We start from the raw sequence: 17,422 nt of genomic DNA on the forward strand, positions 1-17,422 counted from the left end.
GGACTAAAGGGTCAAACAGTGAATTCGTGTGATTAATGAAGGCATGAATCAACTGATAGGAGTTGATTCTTCATCATTTTTGAGTTCATAAAAGAAAGGATCCTTAAGGAGATCCGTGGCTGAAGGTCTTGCCCTTGGCTGTGCTATGCACTTCTCAATGAATGCTTTCAACTCAGGATCAGAAACTTTGCTCAAGGCCTCAGGCTTAATTCCCATGGTGACCTTTTTGTATATCTTGGCCACACTGTCACATTCACTGTAGGGTATCTCCATTGTAACCATTTCAAGCAAACACATTCCGAAAGAGTAAATGTCCACCATCTCAGTGTAATCTTCCTCATACAGCTCGGGTGCCATGTACTCCGGTGTCCCTAAAATTGAATGTGCTGCATGGTTCCGTCCCACTATTGCAGCCAATCCGAGATCACCAATTTTCACCTGCAATAAGCCCAGCCGAATACATTTTAGTCTCAATAATTAAAAACATTTTATTTTACACTTTAGAATTTTTAAAATTTTATTTTTAGTTCTTAATTATAATAAATAACAAAAACTAAAATAAAAATTAAAATAAAATACTTTTAACAATAAAAATTAAAAAGTGAAATTAATGAAACTATAAGAATTAAAAAGATAATCTTTTAAAAATTATTTCTAAAATAAGTCAATCTAGCATAGGGGGATAATTTCTCATCTTTTTCGGCTTTTATCTTGTTCATCATCTTCAATTCTACACTATGTTGTATGCCTTGCACCACCTTCCACTAACTGTTTTTTGAAAATTGAAACCCAAATGCATCTTAAACAAAAATGATATTTGCATCTAATCAACCCTCTTCATTTTTCTCTATCTATCTATTTCTATCATATCATAGTATCTATCATACTTATATATTTTTTTATCTCTCTCCATAGGTGTCAAATAACACATTGGGTGTCAAAAATTACTTTTGATTTTCTAAATGTAAAGTAAGCTGGTAAGAAGAAAAACAGGCTCATAAAAGCTGTTAAATGAGAAACTGAACAGCATGTCCATTGCTTAAGAAGAAGAAAAAAACTTTTTATTTTGTTGACCAATAGCAGGAGAAGAAAGGAAAGCAATTACCTGGCCAATGTTGCCGTTAACAAAGATGTTACTGCAATTGAGATCCCTGTGAATGATGCAGGGGTCATGCGTGTGAAGGTACTCCAACCCCTCAAGGACCTGTTTGGACCATTTCTTGAAGGCCTTAATGGAGACATGGCGATGCTTCTTGCGGTAATCCCTGAGGTTCCCAGAAGTACAAACCTCAGTGATGAAGTTGATGTTGTGGTGCTCATTATCCTTCCACACACTGTAGCACACAATGATGTACTTGTTGCTGAGGGTGCTCAGCAAGTCAACCTCAGAGTGAAGGCGGTTGATGAGAACGGGGTCTTCGCTGAAGTTCCTCAGCCGAACCTGATTCCACGCCACCTCAATGCCTTCTTCCTGATCGAAGGCTCTGTAAACCTTCTTCACTGCACCACACCCTAGCAGATCGCTGTAACGCCCAAACCTACCCGTTGGATCAACCTCCGCAAACGCTTCCACTTCGGTATCGCAACTGTTCGATTTCTCTGCGGGCATTTTCTTTTCTCAATCTCTCTCTCTCTCTTTCTCCTAACACAACACCACACATCACATCACATCAATTCAACTAAACTAATTCTATCCCTGTTATATAAATTTAGTAAAATGAAATTGAATATTATAGAAATTCCATTATTAATGTGCATGAAATGAAAAGGGAAATAGTGGTTTATGTAAGTAGAAAGAGGTTACCTTGCTGAAATTGGGAATGTGGAAGCCTCGGCCAAGGGTGGAGATTAAATACGGGAAGGGTGATGTGGTTGGAGAGATGAGGTGGCAAATGCAATCTTCTTTTCGTTTACTTTTGTGTAATTTTAGAGATCGTTCCCATGACGGAAAATGGTAATGTGATGAGAATCAGTGCATCTGGAATTGGGTTCACGTGAAGAATGGGGAAACATTGCTCTCCAAACTAAAGTTTCAGCCTTTCAGGCATACCCCGTGCTCAAGTACCAACCTTTCAAACGTCATACTTCCAGATAACTGCTACCCTTCATACTCGTGTGATATTCAAGATTTTTAATTTTATTTTCAATGTCAATTCTCGCGCACTCTACATGACACGTGCTACGTTATTATGCCTCTAAATTGCTTTCTTAGGGGTCAGTTTACGTGAAATTCATGTCACCTCTAATGGTCAAATACTCCAATTCAACATGTTTAGATCCATTGAAATTCTTGTTCTTTCTATAGAGCAATGTTGTAGTCTTGTGACTTTGTCAGGCTCTGATTATTAATTTTGCAAGACCACGCACCCACAAACAACTAAAAATAAACAAGTATCTCAGTTGAGCACTTGAGTTTTATCAATAGATCTAATTTCGGAACGAGTAATCCACCTTACCAATGGAATGCAATCAAGCCTTTCAATATCACCACCATTTTCTTGATACTTTAAAATAATCTGCTCGCAAATACCATTGCTCCTAAACGTACAGAACAAATGATCGAAACTTCAGCAAAAACTAAAATAATGTAGTACAACTGGGGAAAAAAAATAACATTTAAAAATTGGTTTAAATACAATTACTTCATTTTCATTTCATTAGTGATATTGATTCTCGCACGCTCTTCACCACACACATTACGGTACGGCTCTCTCTCTCTCTAAGATGATTTATTAGCGATCAGTGGACATGAAATGTGTATCAAAGTATTTAACAGCTATATCAACTTATTGACATGTCTAGTCCAGTAGTCAAATGCATCAATTCGAAATATTTAGATTTGTTCGAAGTTGGAACTCTTATTCTTTTTCTGGAGGTACATTGTTACCGCAAGTAAATAACTATCCCCAGACCCAGTGAATGTCTTATGATCTTTTCATGGTGTGTTTAATGCTTTTCCAAGACTACGCACCTGTAATTTCGCAACATAAAGATATAGATAAACATGGAACATCTCTCAGGTCTCTCACAATTAATGGCTCTGATTGTCGCTTGACCATTGTAAAATACTCCTCAGCTAGCATGTCTTGCCCTAAAACAAATCACATCTCCTATGGAAGCATCCTTTCACTAGTTGATATTAATCGTTTGTTTTCTTTAGATTAATCCTTTCACTAGTTGCTATTAAGCTGATGCAATTGAATAACTGAAAGAGATTAACATATCTATACATCACATTGAGGCTCAACAAATTCTTACCCTACCCTTTATCTGATAATAATTACTCTAAAACGTTATAACATCAAAATAAGTATCAAAATGCCATTCACACCAATTCATCAGTTTCATGTGGAATTTGGCTACATGACTGATGAGTGCACAGATGCACCCAGAAAGAACCTACTTTATTAAGCAAAAAGTGAAACTTTGCAATAAGAACAAAACCTTTCTAATAGGCAAAAAAGAATTAAGATAATAATATCATAGCTAATCTAATATACAACAATGCCTCTGGCTTAGCGGGGATTGTCTGAAGAACTTTAATCAAAGAGATTTTGCACATAGACAACCGATAATCAGTGAGTAAAAGTAAAACTAAAAGGATCAACAAGCTAAGCAGAGGCTACAAAATTCAGTATATATCATTCTCAGTTTGTTCTTCCTCTCCAAATTTATATTGCTGGCGTGCAAATTTAACACATTATCAAAAGGGGGGAACTTACAGCACGGTCACTTTATCATGGTTTCAAAATATGTTATACCATATCACCAGGGAGGATTGGAGCCCTCTCTAACAGATGGAGACCTGGAAACCATACTCTCATCTCTACCAAACCTCGACACACTTCTACTAACACTTCTAGGAGTCGGCAATGCAGGAGTAGAACCGCGGTAACTTGCCCGAAGTGTTTCATCAACAGAAGACGAGGACTTAGCAAATGCATTCCTCACAAACTTCTGAGCAGCAGGAGACAATGTCCGCATGCTTGGACTAGCACTTCCACCTCTAACCGGTGAGGCCAATGGGGGCTTGCGAAACATCTTCGACCTCTCCCTCAGCTTTCGTGCAGCCTCCCTAGAAAGAGAGTGCGCCTTTGCATCCCTTGCCGGTGCAGAAGGAATCTTATAATGAGGTCCATCAGCACTACCACCAATGTCAAGAGGCGTATCCTCCAGGTCCAACCTCAGCGGAGTCCCCTCAATTTCTCCCCAAGTAATAAACGGGGATTCGTCAACACCCGGAGCAGGGGACGGCGTCTTTACAAAGCTATAACCATTTTCAGCTTTCTTCCCAGACTCCAAATAAAACGGATTCGGAGTCTTCCTCAAATCGTCCAAATCATATTTTTTTAACTTATCCCCTTCTCTAAGAGACATAGGCGCCGGCGTACCGCCGGCAACGGGTGTATATAGCACCTCAACAGTTCCATCATCTTTCGGCCTAGAATCCATCATCTTCCCATGAAACCTAGTGTTCCCGCGATCAATCTCCTTCGTGGCAGCTTTAATTCTAACAGCCATTTCTTCCTCAGTCAAGGGGACCTCACCCCTATCAGCAGGATGATACATCAACAAATTCTTAGCAGTGTAATTCCAGCCTTCAAGGGTACTCGGAGGCTGATAAGAGGTTCCATAACCATCAGTAATCCTATCCCTCTTCACATCCTCAATACCCTTCACATCATCATCCAAATAACCAAACCTCTCTTTCCTCTTCTTATTCACTTTCACCAGAATCTTCGAGAAGCTGTGATTGTCCTCACTCGTGTACCTCCCCAGAAACTGATCAAGGCCGAGCGAGGTGTCCACCGCGCCATCCCCATCCTCTTTGGTCTCGGGAACGGGAAAACGCGGCGTTTTGGGGGATTTTAGGTCAAACTCATCGAAAGGTGTAAAATTTCTAACGAAGGTGGAACCAGGTGTGTGGGTGGTGGAATTGGTTACCTTTGCGGCGCCGCGGCGTTCGAGGATCTTCAATTGAGCCTCGCGGATGACGACGGGGTCGCCGGTTTTGATGGCTTCGAGCCAGTCGAGGCGGTCGCGGAGCTTCGAGATGTCGGGGAAGTAATCGCGCTCGATTATCTTCTCCAAGGCTTCTACGTACGTGTCTTCGTCGAGTACCGTAGGCTTCTTCGCACACGATAACGATGACGATGATGGTGGTGGTGGATCGTTTGGGTTTTGCGCCGGAACCTCTGAAACGGACGGCGACGGCAACGAGATGTGGAGCGGCGAGTGGCCTGGAGATTGGAGCATTTTTCTCGGGGTGCCGAGAACGATTGATTGATTGGTTGAATTGGTTAGAGCAGGTTTGGAACTCGAATCTGCGAGTTAGGGTTAGGGTTTGATTTGGGGAAGAGTTTCAGGTTTCAACACGGAAACTAAGCGAGATTGGAACGTGTTAACAGCTTTCCCAAACCGTGTTTTTTCGTTTTATAAATTAACAAAATCAATAATTATCTTCTTTTTTTTTATATATATTCTTAATAGAAATTCGTTTTATATAAAATAATTTTAAATTGTTTAATGATAAAAAAAATTAAGTAGTTTTAAATTATTTATTTTTAATACACAGTTTCTTGTCTTAAATATGGTTTTAATCATTGAATTTGAGGAAAAAATTATTTTTAATTTTTTAAATTTAAAACTATTTTTTTTATTTCTACAATTTTAAAATTTTATTTTAGTCCTTGTATTCAAATTTGATAGAAAAATTATTAAATATTATCACATAAAATCTGTATCGTTAGCAAAAATATAATATTAAATCTAATCAATATAATATAATTATTTCAATATGTCATTTTCATATATATTATTAGTAATAGTGATTTAAGAGGTTAAGATAAAATTTTAATAAAATTAAAGCATAAAAATAACAATTTAAAATTTGATAAATAAAAAAAATTATCCTAAATTTGATAGAGTAAAATCATTTAAATTCCATTGTTTTTTATAAAACTAATATTTAAGCTTTTATTAAAATTTATAATTTATTGGACTTATGACTATCCCTGCTGCAAAACTTTATTACTTTTTATCTAATATTATATAATTTTATTAAAATTATTGGTAATGAGGATATGATATTTATGTTACTTAACTAAATATTAAGGTTGTAGTTTTGTCTTGGACATAAAATCTCAATTAAAAATATCACTTTACTCCTAATAAAAATTCACATGATGGATACAAGTTGTATCTCTTAAATATAAAAAAAATCATATAATTTTTTTTATTTGCTATTATTAGGGCTATATAAGTTGGAGTTTTTTTAAAAAAGAAAAACTGAGTTAGATTTTTCTTTAATCTTTAGATCTTTTAATAACTTGTCGCTAAATATATTGTATAATCTATTATTTAATATTTGTATTTATGATATTATATATGGATACATCTTATATTTTATTGAGTATGTGTTGATAAAAATTTTGTTTGGCTTTTTAGAAAAATATTTATTGTACAACCTCAAACGTCTTTCACTTAATTATTTGTGTGCATACCAAACATTGATGTAATTTTTTCCCTCTCGAAATATCTTGAAATCTTGTTTTTATTTTTATAAAAATTATATATATATATATATATATATATATATATATATATATATATATATATATATATATATATATATATATATATATATATATATATATATATATATATAAGTTCCGATGAAGACTAAAATTAAAATCACATAGTAATATTTAGTACTCATCTTCTATTTCAAAGTATTTGCTTATTTTTGTTTAAAATTATTAAGTATCAGTATATTACCAAATTGCTTATATATATATATAAATGAAATATTATAAATATTTAAAAATCAATTTAACTGGAAAATTTGATTTAAAAATAAAACGTTAGCATATAAAATGCATTCTTTTAAAATTTATTTTAAAAAACATTAAAAATTACTTTCATAAATAACTTGCAAATCTTCGATGATAGAGATTAGTGATTGAGTTTGACCTTACGTGAGGTTTAGGGTTTAGAATTTTGAGGTCATGAGGTTGTGTCCTACCTTAATCTAAATTTTTTATAATAAAAAAAATTATGTTTAATATCTAAGTCTCTTTTAACAAATTTTTAATTATTTACTTTAATAATTAATAAACCCTTTTCTTTTTAAAATTTTTTCGATAAACTTATGCTAATATATGATAGGAAGAAAGTGTAAAACTAATCTATAATCTTACTATTTTTAAGAAGATTATACTAGAACATTTAATAAAATTATCTAATTTAATAACTATCTACTTATAATGTCAACCAATTAAAAATCACTTTTTATATAATTTTTTAATTAATTATTTTCAAAAGTTAATAAACTTATTATACTAGTTTGTCACAGAATGTAAAACTATTCTACAACATTACTATTTTCAAGAATAAAAACTCAAATACTTTATAATACAAATCATAAAATATGAACTATTGATGGAATATAAAACTCCAAATTTAAGGGCCTATGAGTCAAATAATGCGTTTTGTGATTTTTTAACATGTGATTCAACTCATTAAAAAAAACATACAATTAATAATAATAATAATAAGTTAATTTTTATATAGTCATTTACTTTAATACTCTGTTACTTTTTTTTAATAACATATTTTGTGTTTTTGAGTAGATAGTATTGTAATGATACAATATATTTATTTTAAAATTTATTTTATATTAATATTGACTGTTTGAGTTCTTAATAATGTGTCAAATCAATAAATTTATTTTAAAATTTTTTTATGAATAGAAAAGAATTATTTTCAAATTTAATTTGTATCATTATTTAATTTTTTAAAAATAAAAAATTTAATTATGTTAATTATTCCAACTTATTATTCAACAAATCTGACTCACACCTAATCCATCAAATTTTGATCGATGAGATAACGAATTTATTCAAATTCAATTCAATTGACCCTTGTTCACACCCAGTCGAATAAAAAAGTTATAAAATCCTAGACATAAGAATGTAAATAAAAAGTAAATTAAAAAAAAGAAGAAGTTTTTTTTAATATTGAGCCCAATTGTGAATGTAGCCCATAAGAGAGAATTTTGGTCCAAATAGGAAAGAAAAAACAAGAACCGTGAAATTAAGACTTGACAAATGAAATGAAAGCACAGAAAGGCATATTCTGTGTGTGTTGTGTCAGCGTGTCATTTTAACTTACGAGAGAAAGAGAGAGAGAGAGTGGACTTTTGTTCCCTTTGCCTTGATTTTTGGGTCAAATAAATAAGGATGTTTTATTGGACTCACAAACCCACAACAACAACAACAACATAATAGTCATAACATCTTCTGCAACAAACACTTTCTTCCTTCACTTGTTTACTCAATTTTGAGGCCTCAATTCCGGGTAAGTAATGCTTCCGACATGCAATCTTTCTCTTCATGTTCCATTCAATTTCACTCACTTCTATTGTTCCCTTTTTTTATTCTCCCACGTTGTTAAAAATCTTAATATTCACTTAATTTGGTGCCCGATATTTTCTGTTATACCGAGGTGTGACCTGTGTGGATTTTGGGGTATTTTTTGAGACCTAAGAAATGAAATCCCTGCCCCTTCCTCTTTCCACTGGATTTGGTGGGGTTAATTTCAGACATAAAAATGTTATCTTTGTAATTGGATTGTTCAACTGATAATCAAGTAAAATATGGTAAAAGTGATCTCAAAGTAGGACCCGGAAATTGAATTTTTGTTTGAGATTTGAGCCCCCTTCAATCTGAAAATTAGTATGGCTTTAATTATGCATTTGTCTGCTTATATATACGGCGTTAAGACTCCGATTGGGAATATGTAGACATACTATTTGGTCCATCATGGGTGAATGTTTTCACTTGTATATCGTGAGTTTTATGTTGCTGCTGCTACTCATAAAAGTGAGGTTTTTGTTAACATCAGCGCTAGAGCATCTATAGGTAGAAAGTTTTTAACTTTTTATTAGGAAAGAACACATTCATTACATAGGAAAGGTAAAAGTGTAATAAATACCTTTTTTTTTTTTTTCAATAAAAGCTTTCCGCATTTTGTTGCTTAGAACAGTGTAGATGGTAAGAAAACTGATAAAAGTTCAATAAAGGAACCCGGATGAATAGAAAATTTTGTCGACCCACTATTCATGCTGTACAGCTGTAGCTATTAATGATATTTCTGGTAACAGGGCATCTAAAAATGTGTGTTTTTGCTAATTGGTTTTTAATTATGTGTCAGGTTTGAACAGATACAAGTGCACATTGTTTGTTCAAGCCATCATTCAAGACACTCATGGAAGCAGTTAATGAAGCTAGACCTGTTTCCTCCTGAGATATAAGATAGAGGTTCACATGGTTTCTTCAGACAAAAGTGCTGATCAAAATATCCCTTCTGATAGATTGCAGCAGAGAGTGAGTCCTGATAGTGATATTACACTATCACAAGGTCATGATACTAAAAATGAACTGTCCAAACCAGAGGGAGCAACAAGCATTCCTTCTATTGTAGCTAAAAATGAAGGGAAGGATTCTGATCAAGAAGGAAGCACATGTTCTTTACCACTTGAGAAACATTTGCAGAGCCCTGATACTCTTTCACATGAATTGCCTCCATTGCAATCAAATCAGGAAAGTCCCTCTATAATACGTGAAAAGGTATCAAAAGATGGCTATAACTGGCGAAAATATGGCCAGAAACATGTAAAGGGGAATGAATTTATAAGGAGTTATTACAAGTGTACACATCCAAATTGCCAGGCAAAAAAGCAATTGCAGCAGTCAAATAATGGGCATATCACAGATTCCATTTGTATTGGTCAGCATAATCATCCTAGACCTCAATTGAACTCCACAGTATCAGTTGAGTGTGTTCTGCCTATTGTTGAACAAACACCGCCCAAACCCTCATTAGCCGATGTGGAAGGTGAGAAGTAAACTTTGTTTGTACTTGAGTTTCTCTGCTTCCATAGAAAAGATCCTAATGTATTTTATGACATCATACATGAAGACAAAACATCGATTGAGCAAGGATGTATGCCGCAACAGATCAAGCCTTTACAGTCCATTCCGACTACAAAAGTTTCGCCAGTTATTGAGTTGAAAGCAGCGCATTTACAATTGACTAAGGCAAAGAATCAGGCTCATGGCAATGAGGATCCGGAGTCAAAGCGGCTGTATGTTATATAACTCTTTTTTAAAAATTAATTGTGTTGATATATATATATATATATATATATATATATATATATTTGTGTGTGTGTGTGATAGCTAACCTTGACTTTACTGCCATATTGATACCAAGCAGGAAGAAAAACAATAGTAATGCTGATGCCACTGGAGTTGACATGTCAACTTGTGAATCTCGTGTTGTTGTTCAGACTTCAAGTGAGGTTGATCTGGTAAATGATGGGTATCGCTGGCGCAAATATGGGCAGAAACTAGTTAAAGGGAATACAAACCCAAGGTACATGTTAGCTTTTCATTTCAAAATGCAGTCGGATTTTCTGCCAGTATTGTGTGTGCTAGAATTTGTTAATATTAATCCATAATATCTCATTCTGATTCAGATGAGCTAGTCTTTAACCTTGTCACTACAAAATAATTTCATTAGCATTCAGTCTAAAGTTCTGCTGAGTTATTCTTTGCCTTCTTGAAAGCAACAGGAAGTGGTTAAAGTAGTTTGTTCTGTATCATTTTCAAAGTGTGTTCCACATGCACATTTTGTAGGATTATAATTTGTGGTTAATACTTAAGTCTGCACACTTAGATGTCACAATTTTTATGGCTTTAACCATGATTTAGCAGTCCTAACCAGGTTTTGAAATGCTAGACAAACTCTTGAATTTTGAACATACAAGAATAATTTTATTAGAAGTCTCGTGTTTCTTTAGCATACAAAGAAAACAATGACAGTTATAATCAATGATGCTTTTGTTCTGAACCGGTATGTTGGGGATCTGCTAATGACAGTTATAAAAGAAAACTATTTTTAGATGTTTATTTGCTCTCTCTCTCTGCTCTGAGCTCACTCGAATACAGCATTCACAAATGTTTTAATTTAATGTGACTGAATTCTCTCGCTACTCTTCCAGAAGTTATTATCGGTGCTCAAATCCTGGCTGCCCTGTCAAAAAGCATGTGGAGAGGGCCTCTCATGATTCAAAAATTGTAATAACTACCTATGAGGGACAACATGATCACGAAATCCCCCCTGCAAGGACTGTCACTCACAATGCAGCTACAAATACTCACACAACAACCACTAATGGCGAGGCAGGGACCAAATCTGGAGGTAATACTGTTTTTGTTGATACAGGGGAATGCAGCGACCTGGACTCAGTGAGTAGATTAACCGAGCAACTAAATGACAAGTCAAATACTAAGTCAAAGGACGGTGATAAGCTTGAGTTTCGTGTGATCAGCCTTTCTAACGAGGGTCCTGAAATTAAATTTAGCAAGCAACAGCAACAAAAAGATAACTCAGGTGCTAAAAACAATTCTGTCAGCAATGACATCGTATGCCATTCAAGTTCTGGAGTTCCGTGTAGATCAAATGAACAGCTGGAAGATGAGGTAAAAACTATATCAGAAGGAAGTAAGGATTGCCTTAATGTGGTTGCTGTTTGTGATACTCCTAGTACAGAAAATGAATTTAATAAGCAATCAGCAGCTGATGCGGAACCCGTCCAAAGCTAAAATTTGCAATATTTTTCGAAGCTGCAGCTTGTTACAGAAGAGTATAAATATTTGGCAATGACATAGGCTTTACAGATATATTGTGGGATTATGATTCCTATTTATACTCTAACCTTCACTTTACTCTTCTACCTCTTTCTTCTTTGGGCAACTTGAATAAATATGCAAATCACAATTAATACTACATTGAATATTATAACTTGTATACCATTATTATTAGAGTTAAATAAGATTTACATTTCATACACATGTATCTAACATTCTAATATATTGTTGAACATACTCAGTTATTCTCATGTAATTCTTGATTTGTGCCTCCCAATGCTTTAATCTTCCTTAATGTAAATTTAGAAAATGCATTGCAGAATTGTAGTTGATGTAGTGATTTAGGTTCATTCTCTTATGTTATGTTCGATGCCCGACTGAATAGAACAGGATATTGGATTGTTATTTTATTATTCATCTAAGGGGGAAAAAAAGAAAACTATTCTGTGGATTGAAACCTGGAGGCGGTTCACATAAACAGCCACTCCTCTTATACTTAGTCCAAGTACATGGGAAAACCAATTGATGTCTAGTTGGAGGATAACAAAGAATTTTATGGGTTCATTATGTTTATTTCTCATTCTTGGTGCAGTCTATGCTTTTGGGAGATAATCTGGGGGTCTATTGTGAGAGATTTCTTTATAACATTTTTTTTTTGGAGTTTTGCCACTTCTACTGAATTAAAAAAGAGAAAGACTTAAAAGCCAGAGAAGACATTCCTGTAAAATTATTTCTATTTTATATAACTAGTTGGATACTAAAACCTTAAGGATAGCTTAGAATCCCCTTTCTAATTTATGCAATTCTCCTATTTGGCATTGGTTTTATTTTGTCAAGTCCACCTTTACAAGTCATGTTCGAGCAAGTCAGCTTGCAAGAAATTCTTTCTTCCTTCACAAAAAGACACATGCGAATGTTTAGGTCCACTAATGATGCAAGTCACATCCTCATTTCAATGATATAATATGTTCCTGTAAAAAGAAAATTCTTTCTGTATAATGGCACAAGAATTTCCCGTCCACCAGAGCAATGATCACTTCGACACAAACCCTCCCCTCGAGTACGCAGACCTAGGACCTATGAATGAAAGGAGTAATTGTGCAAAGTTAATTCAAGTTCTCATTGTCTCTCCTCTCCCCCACACAATAAAGATAAATTTCATCAAATTTTAAACAATCTGATACAGTTATGTTATTTTCTATCAGTAAATTACTACTTCTCTTAATTAATGAAACTTCGTGGACTATTTTATTAATTTAAATTTCACACTTATGGTAAAATATCTATTATCTTTTAATGTTAATGTACAGTAATGTTTGATAACAAGGATAACAAAGCTACGAAAAGTCACTCCTGATCCTCTAGCAAATCACTTTTCCCAATCATCAGGCCAAAATCATGATGTTTGAGTATTGGAGTGCTCAAAATTCAGGGACCCAAAAAAATTATAAAATGCAAGTTTAATGTTGCTTTTAAAGAAAATTTTATAGCTACAATTTGGATTGAAATTATTCAAACAACGATAATGGACAATTAGATTGGATTTAATGTTGAGGTCTTTTTCATTAACTTCTACAAAGTAATGGAACAGAAAAAGAAGAGAAACAGATTCTGCTTTGTCCTCCCTAAAACTTTCAAGAGTCACATATTGCTTAGTTCTCATTTCCAAGCGCAAGAAGCCACCAAATTTCTATTCATCCAACCCAGATAAAGAGCTCCATCTCTCTCTACAAGTCTATATCTATCACTGTAGTTCTCAAGCAATTTCTTGATTGTACCATTCACCAATGAACTTAAAGGGTATGGAGTGAAACCTGCCATTGTAAATCTTGACCTCCACTTACCAAGCAGTTCATGGCGTTCCACTCTCTCAGCCCCTTCACATGCTATGATGTTAACCAAGTCTCTTGCCAAACAATGCTGCTCAACATTGATTCTCTCTTTATGATCTCTGGGAAGAGTCACATCTATTGACTCAAACATTGCTGTGTAATATTCCAGAGTTTCAAGGAAACGTGGAAAGAAGGCAGATGTGTTTGTATTAGATTCTTGTTCAACAAGCGTCACCACCTTTGGCGATAGGCTCCTAACTAATCTCAACAGCCTATCCCTGTGATTCTGAGTACTCACACTTTCATCTGGCATGTGATGTAGCATGAATGCAAAATTTACAGCCAGAGCTTCTCCTGGTCGAACTCCAAGGTTATGTAGTTTAACATCACAACCAGAGATAGCTGCAGCATGAAATTCAAATGGCACCTTAAAATGTTCAGCAAGCTTTGATAACCTCCTCCCCACTATGTGTAGTCCACCACCACGGGCATAAGCTGATGTTGAATCGTCAATACCTGTAATCCTGATGTGTGGTGGCCCGCCAGGTCTAGCTGCAAAAGCCTGAATTAAAGTGATCCACTGACTTCCTTGAGCAATTTGGAAATCAATTATGTGAACTCTGTCTTCATCTTTCATAGCTTCTGCAATGGCTCCATTTGCAGACATGTACCCAAATTTGAAGTAGGGGCAAACCTCATACAATATGTGCATGTAGGAGAGAAGCTCAGCACTCTCTGGTTCTTTGCATCTTAAAGATTTGTATATTGAACTCCCTGAGGCAGCCAATCGTGCCACAAGTCCTTCCAACATGTATGCTCCCAACCGTTGAATTGGATCACCGGAAACTGACACCATCTGCCTTAATTCATCCATCAGCCATTGTGCCATTAGCAAATCATTGTCAGCAACGGCATTGGCACATGAAATAAGGATGTGCCTTAGGTTTTTGCTAGAAATTGCCACCATTGTTTGTCTCCAACTATCTGTCTCAAGTGAAGCAAAGTTGACTCCATTGCTGATGGCACTGTCATAACTATCAAGATTATCAGAGTCAGGGCCAAGCATTACACTTTCCAACTCTCTCAGCTTGTGCTTGAAGCTGCTTAAATCATCGGTTATGCAGGATCCGCTCATAGGAGAGCCATAGGTATTCTCAGGGGAATGATACTGGTCAGCTGGATATGAATGAGAATCTTGCTGTGATATGGGACTACCATTAGGTGAAAAACTAACAGTTGAAGGAGAGTTGTAAAGAGTGAAACTGCCACACACAGAAGATGATTCCAATGTGCAGTAAAGTTCAGAAGAACTTGGGGTGGAAAAGTGGGTTCCATGACCTCCATCATGGTAGTAAAGCTGTTGATTTAGAGTCCGATACTGCGGCAAGCAGTAGGTCTCAATTTGTTGTTGTAATGGTTGATAGTACATACTTGAACTTCTATGTTGCTCTGATGCCTGCATTGTAGTAGCAAATGATCTCTTCCAGAAGCAGAACAATGGACAATAGTGGCCTAGAGACAGCTGTTAATTGATAGTCATGGCAACAAAACTGACATAGTCCTGAATTGTTCAGGTTCTCTCTTCTGACAGGAGATAAGCCACAGATTTGACATAATCTTGTGTCTGCATGGAAAAATGGAAGTATTGTGTTATCATACCATCAATTTTCAACTCCTGTATACCGAAGGTATGTTTAAATAAACTTCTTAAAAAATACGAAGAAGAAAATGGAAAAAAAAAATGAAATTAATTTTTTCATAAACTAAAATTAATTTGTATAAACTAACTTAAAAAATCTCTGATTTCTCCAAAAACTCTTTTTTTAAGTTATATATAAATTATTTTAGTTCATAAAGAAGATAATTTCATTTATTTTCTTCTCCTGTAGGTGCTTTTAAAAAAAACAATTATTCATACATGCATAGAATAGAATAGCATCTTAAAAAAATTTATTCAAACATCCGTCGAATAGAATAGCATGGACTTTCAATTTGCATACAATGAATAGAGGAGATAGAAAGCAACGGCTGAAATATTCAGTTGATAGGAACCAGAATACAGGACAACTTTTTCATGTCTCAAAGAAATTAAGCACTCTTTAGAGTCAGATCACTGTTAACATTAGTCTACTTTTTCTCCTTCTTCTACCGTGTTATCAACAACTTGACTCTCAGACCAAGTCAAACACCTCAGGTCAGAGCACTAACCAAAATTAATTAATGAGGATTTTCACGACTCTTTCATAAATGAACAATTCTAAAGATTACTAATTTTTTCTGTACTAAAAAAGAAAGACAAGTACTAAAAGATTTCCAGAATTATACAAAGAGGAAGAGAATAGATATTCAGCAAGAGAAAGGGAATGATCCAAACATGAGCGTCTAATTTCCGTTAAAAAAATTCAAAAGATAGGACATGCAAAAATGTACATGACCCTACATATTGTATTGAATTAGTTGTCATTTGAAAGAAATTAAACATTCTAAACAACTGCAGAATTTACTGAAAAATCTTCAGCCAAATCTAATAAAAAATATAATGATTATAAAACACTTAAACATCGTTAAGAAAATTTCTAATTCTGCTTGATTAACTCATTTAAGTTTTGAACTTGACTGAGCTGAAAAGAAGAAAGCATGAATGTCAGTCAAAAAAGATGCACAAAGCACAAAAGCTGTAACAGCAAATGGGGAAGTATTTTTTTTTTTCAGAGTTTGATGAAGTTACATAGATATTCTTACTATCTAAAACAAGTTTAATCAAATCATCCTCTATACAGTACTAACAAATAAATCTTTACAAAATTTGTGCAATAAGCAAATCGGTTAACAACAAAATGCACATCAAATCAAAGATCACATCTCATTGCATGAATTGGTTAAGAATCAATTAAAGATTAGAAAAAGGGAGATAAGACATTTCTGCAAAAACCATTCACATCAAAAGCAGAAATGCTAAAACACTAGAACTCAAAGGTTCACCACATGCAAGAAGTATGAGCATAATATACCTTACTTCACCAACCTTCTTGAATTGAACCTTGTAAATCATTAAAGAACAACAAAACCGAAGCAAATTTTCAAGAAAAATACAAGGCCATGAAATGACTTTAATTTGAGTATTTTTTTAAAAATAAACCAGTTGCTTACCAAGTTTAGAGGAAATTTTGAAGTTGGAAAACCACAGTGGATTAGAATCTCAGAGCACGAGTGAGTGTAGAAGACAAGACTATTTCAGTGGAGAAAAAACGATGACAGTGGCACATAAAATAATGAAGGGGAAATTGCCCTTCCATTATTATAGAAACTACACAGAAACCATTGGTAGGTGTTAATGTTATTATGATGCTCGGTTGCAACTCTTTTTAACTGAAATGACAGGAATAACCCCTGTTAGCAGCATGTTTGGTCAAATACAGCCATCAATTGCCACCCTTAAAAATGTCTCACAATCACACGTGGCATGCTCTGAGGTGAGTTAGCATGAGGCGCTTCACTTCAATTTCCTTTTTAGTCCATTTTCTTACTTATCGATTCATTTTTTTCTTAGACTATTAATATCTCTCTTTTCAAAAGAAACTATTATATAGTACAATAAAACATAAAAAAATACTTGCATGTTATTTTTTTTTTTTTATACTTGAGTACCATACATCCAAATTTAAATGTGTACTATTACCAAAATCATCAGTACTTAGTTTTTTGAGCACCCCACCACCTATATGATTGAATTGACAAAATGAATTTCTAGCTTTGATGTCAATTTGGTGATTAAAGACATCAACATACAGAAGCACACTTACATATGCAATGTATACATTAATTGTTGTGTCAGATCACGTGATGCTGCTACTACTTCAACGATCAGTAATTTTG

The 17,422-nt window shown here is 34.4% G+C and overlaps 4 protein-coding genes across 5 annotated transcripts; 1 reads left to right on the plus strand and 3 right to left on the minus strand.

The window, feature by feature from the left end:
- Positions 1–3,238, minus strand: LOC109814354 (putative serine/threonine-protein kinase WNK11). Its single transcript, XM_020378762.3, has 3 exons — positions 1,805–3,238; positions 1,106–1,642; positions 1–438 (listed from the first exon to the last, which is right to left on the minus strand). The coding sequence occupies exons 2-3, from the start codon at positions 1,607–1,609 to the stop codon at positions 49–51; spliced, it is 894 nt and encodes a 297-aa protein (XP_020234351.1). The 5' UTR covers positions 1,610–1,642; positions 1,805–3,238; the 3' UTR covers positions 1–48.
- Positions 3,239–3,388: 150 nt separating this feature from the next.
- On the minus strand, positions 3,389–5,413 carry LOC109814365 (DGCR14-like protein). Its single transcript, XM_020378775.3, has one exon. It carries the CDS (start codon positions 5,254–5,256, stop codon positions 3,766–3,768), a length of 1,491 nt encoding a protein of 496 aa, XP_020234364.1. The 5' UTR covers positions 5,257–5,413; the 3' UTR covers positions 3,389–3,765.
- Positions 5,414–8,172: 2,759 nt separating this feature from the next.
- LOC109814363 (WRKY transcription factor 1) lies at positions 8,173–11,977 on the plus strand. Its single transcript, XM_020378771.3, has 5 exons — positions 8,173–8,358; positions 9,214–9,897; positions 9,982–10,147; positions 10,279–10,437; positions 11,066–11,977. Exons 2-5 carry the CDS (start codon positions 9,327–9,329, stop codon positions 11,667–11,669), a joined length of 1,500 nt encoding a protein of 499 aa, XP_020234360.1. The 5' UTR covers positions 8,173–8,358; positions 9,214–9,326; the 3' UTR covers positions 11,670–11,977.
- Positions 11,978–13,222: 1,245 nt separating this feature from the next.
- On the minus strand, positions 13,223–16,865 carry LOC109814364 (scarecrow-like transcription factor PAT1). Of its 2 annotated transcripts, XM_029274563.2 has the most exons (3): positions 16,697–16,865; positions 16,558–16,586; positions 13,223–15,170 (listed from the first exon to the last, which is right to left on the minus strand). In XM_029274563.2, exon 3 carries the CDS (start codon positions 15,006–15,008, stop codon positions 13,374–13,376), a length of 1,635 nt encoding a protein of 544 aa, XP_029130396.1. In that variant the 5' UTR covers positions 15,009–15,170; positions 16,558–16,586; positions 16,697–16,865; the 3' UTR covers positions 13,223–13,373. The 2 variants fall into 2 exon arrangements, with proteins under 2 accessions (XP_029130396.1, XP_020234361.1); XM_020378772.3 differs by lacking the exon at positions 16,558–16,586.
- Between the last annotated feature and the right edge of the window lie 557 nt (positions 16,866–17,422).

The sequence above is a fragment of the Cajanus cajan genome, chromosome 9, assembly GCF_000230855.2.
Source record: "Cajanus cajan strain Asha chromosome 9, NIPB_CcT2T_4, whole genome shotgun sequence".
Classification (NCBI taxonomy): domain Eukaryota; kingdom Viridiplantae; phylum Streptophyta; class Magnoliopsida; order Fabales; family Fabaceae; genus Cajanus; species Cajanus cajan.

What these genes read in the sequence shown, in the direction of transcription:
- LOC109814354 (XM_020378762.3), bottom strand. Translation starts at nt 1,609, where the DNA reads ATGCCCGCAGAGAAATCGAACAGTTGCGATACCGAAGTGGAAGCGTTT. An exon ending in TTAACGGCAACATTGGCCAG is followed by an intron (nt 439 to 1,105) that starts GTAATTGCTTTC and finishes GGCTTATTGCAG; the next exon opens with GTGAAAATTGGTGATCTCGG.
- LOC109814364 (XM_020378772.3), bottom strand. Translation starts at nt 15,008, where the DNA reads ATGCAGGCATCAGAGCAACATAGAAGTTCAAGTATGTACTATCAACCA.
- LOC109814363 (XM_020378771.3), top strand. Translation starts at nt 9,327, where the DNA reads ATGGTTTCTTCAGACAAAAGTGCTGATCAAAATATCCCTTCTGATAGA. An exon ending in GATCCGGAGTCAAAGCGGCT is followed by an intron (nt 10,148 to 10,278) that starts GTATGTTATATA and finishes GATACCAAGCAG; the next exon opens with GAAGAAAAACAATAGTAATG. An exon ending in AAAGGGAATACAAACCCAAG is followed by an intron (nt 10,438 to 11,065) that starts GTACATGTTAGC and finishes CTACTCTTCCAG; the next exon opens with AAGTTATTATCGGTGCTCAA.
- LOC109814365 (XM_020378775.3), bottom strand. Translation starts at nt 5,256, where the DNA reads ATGCTCCAATCTCCAGGCCACTCGCCGCTCCACATCTCGTTGCCGTCG.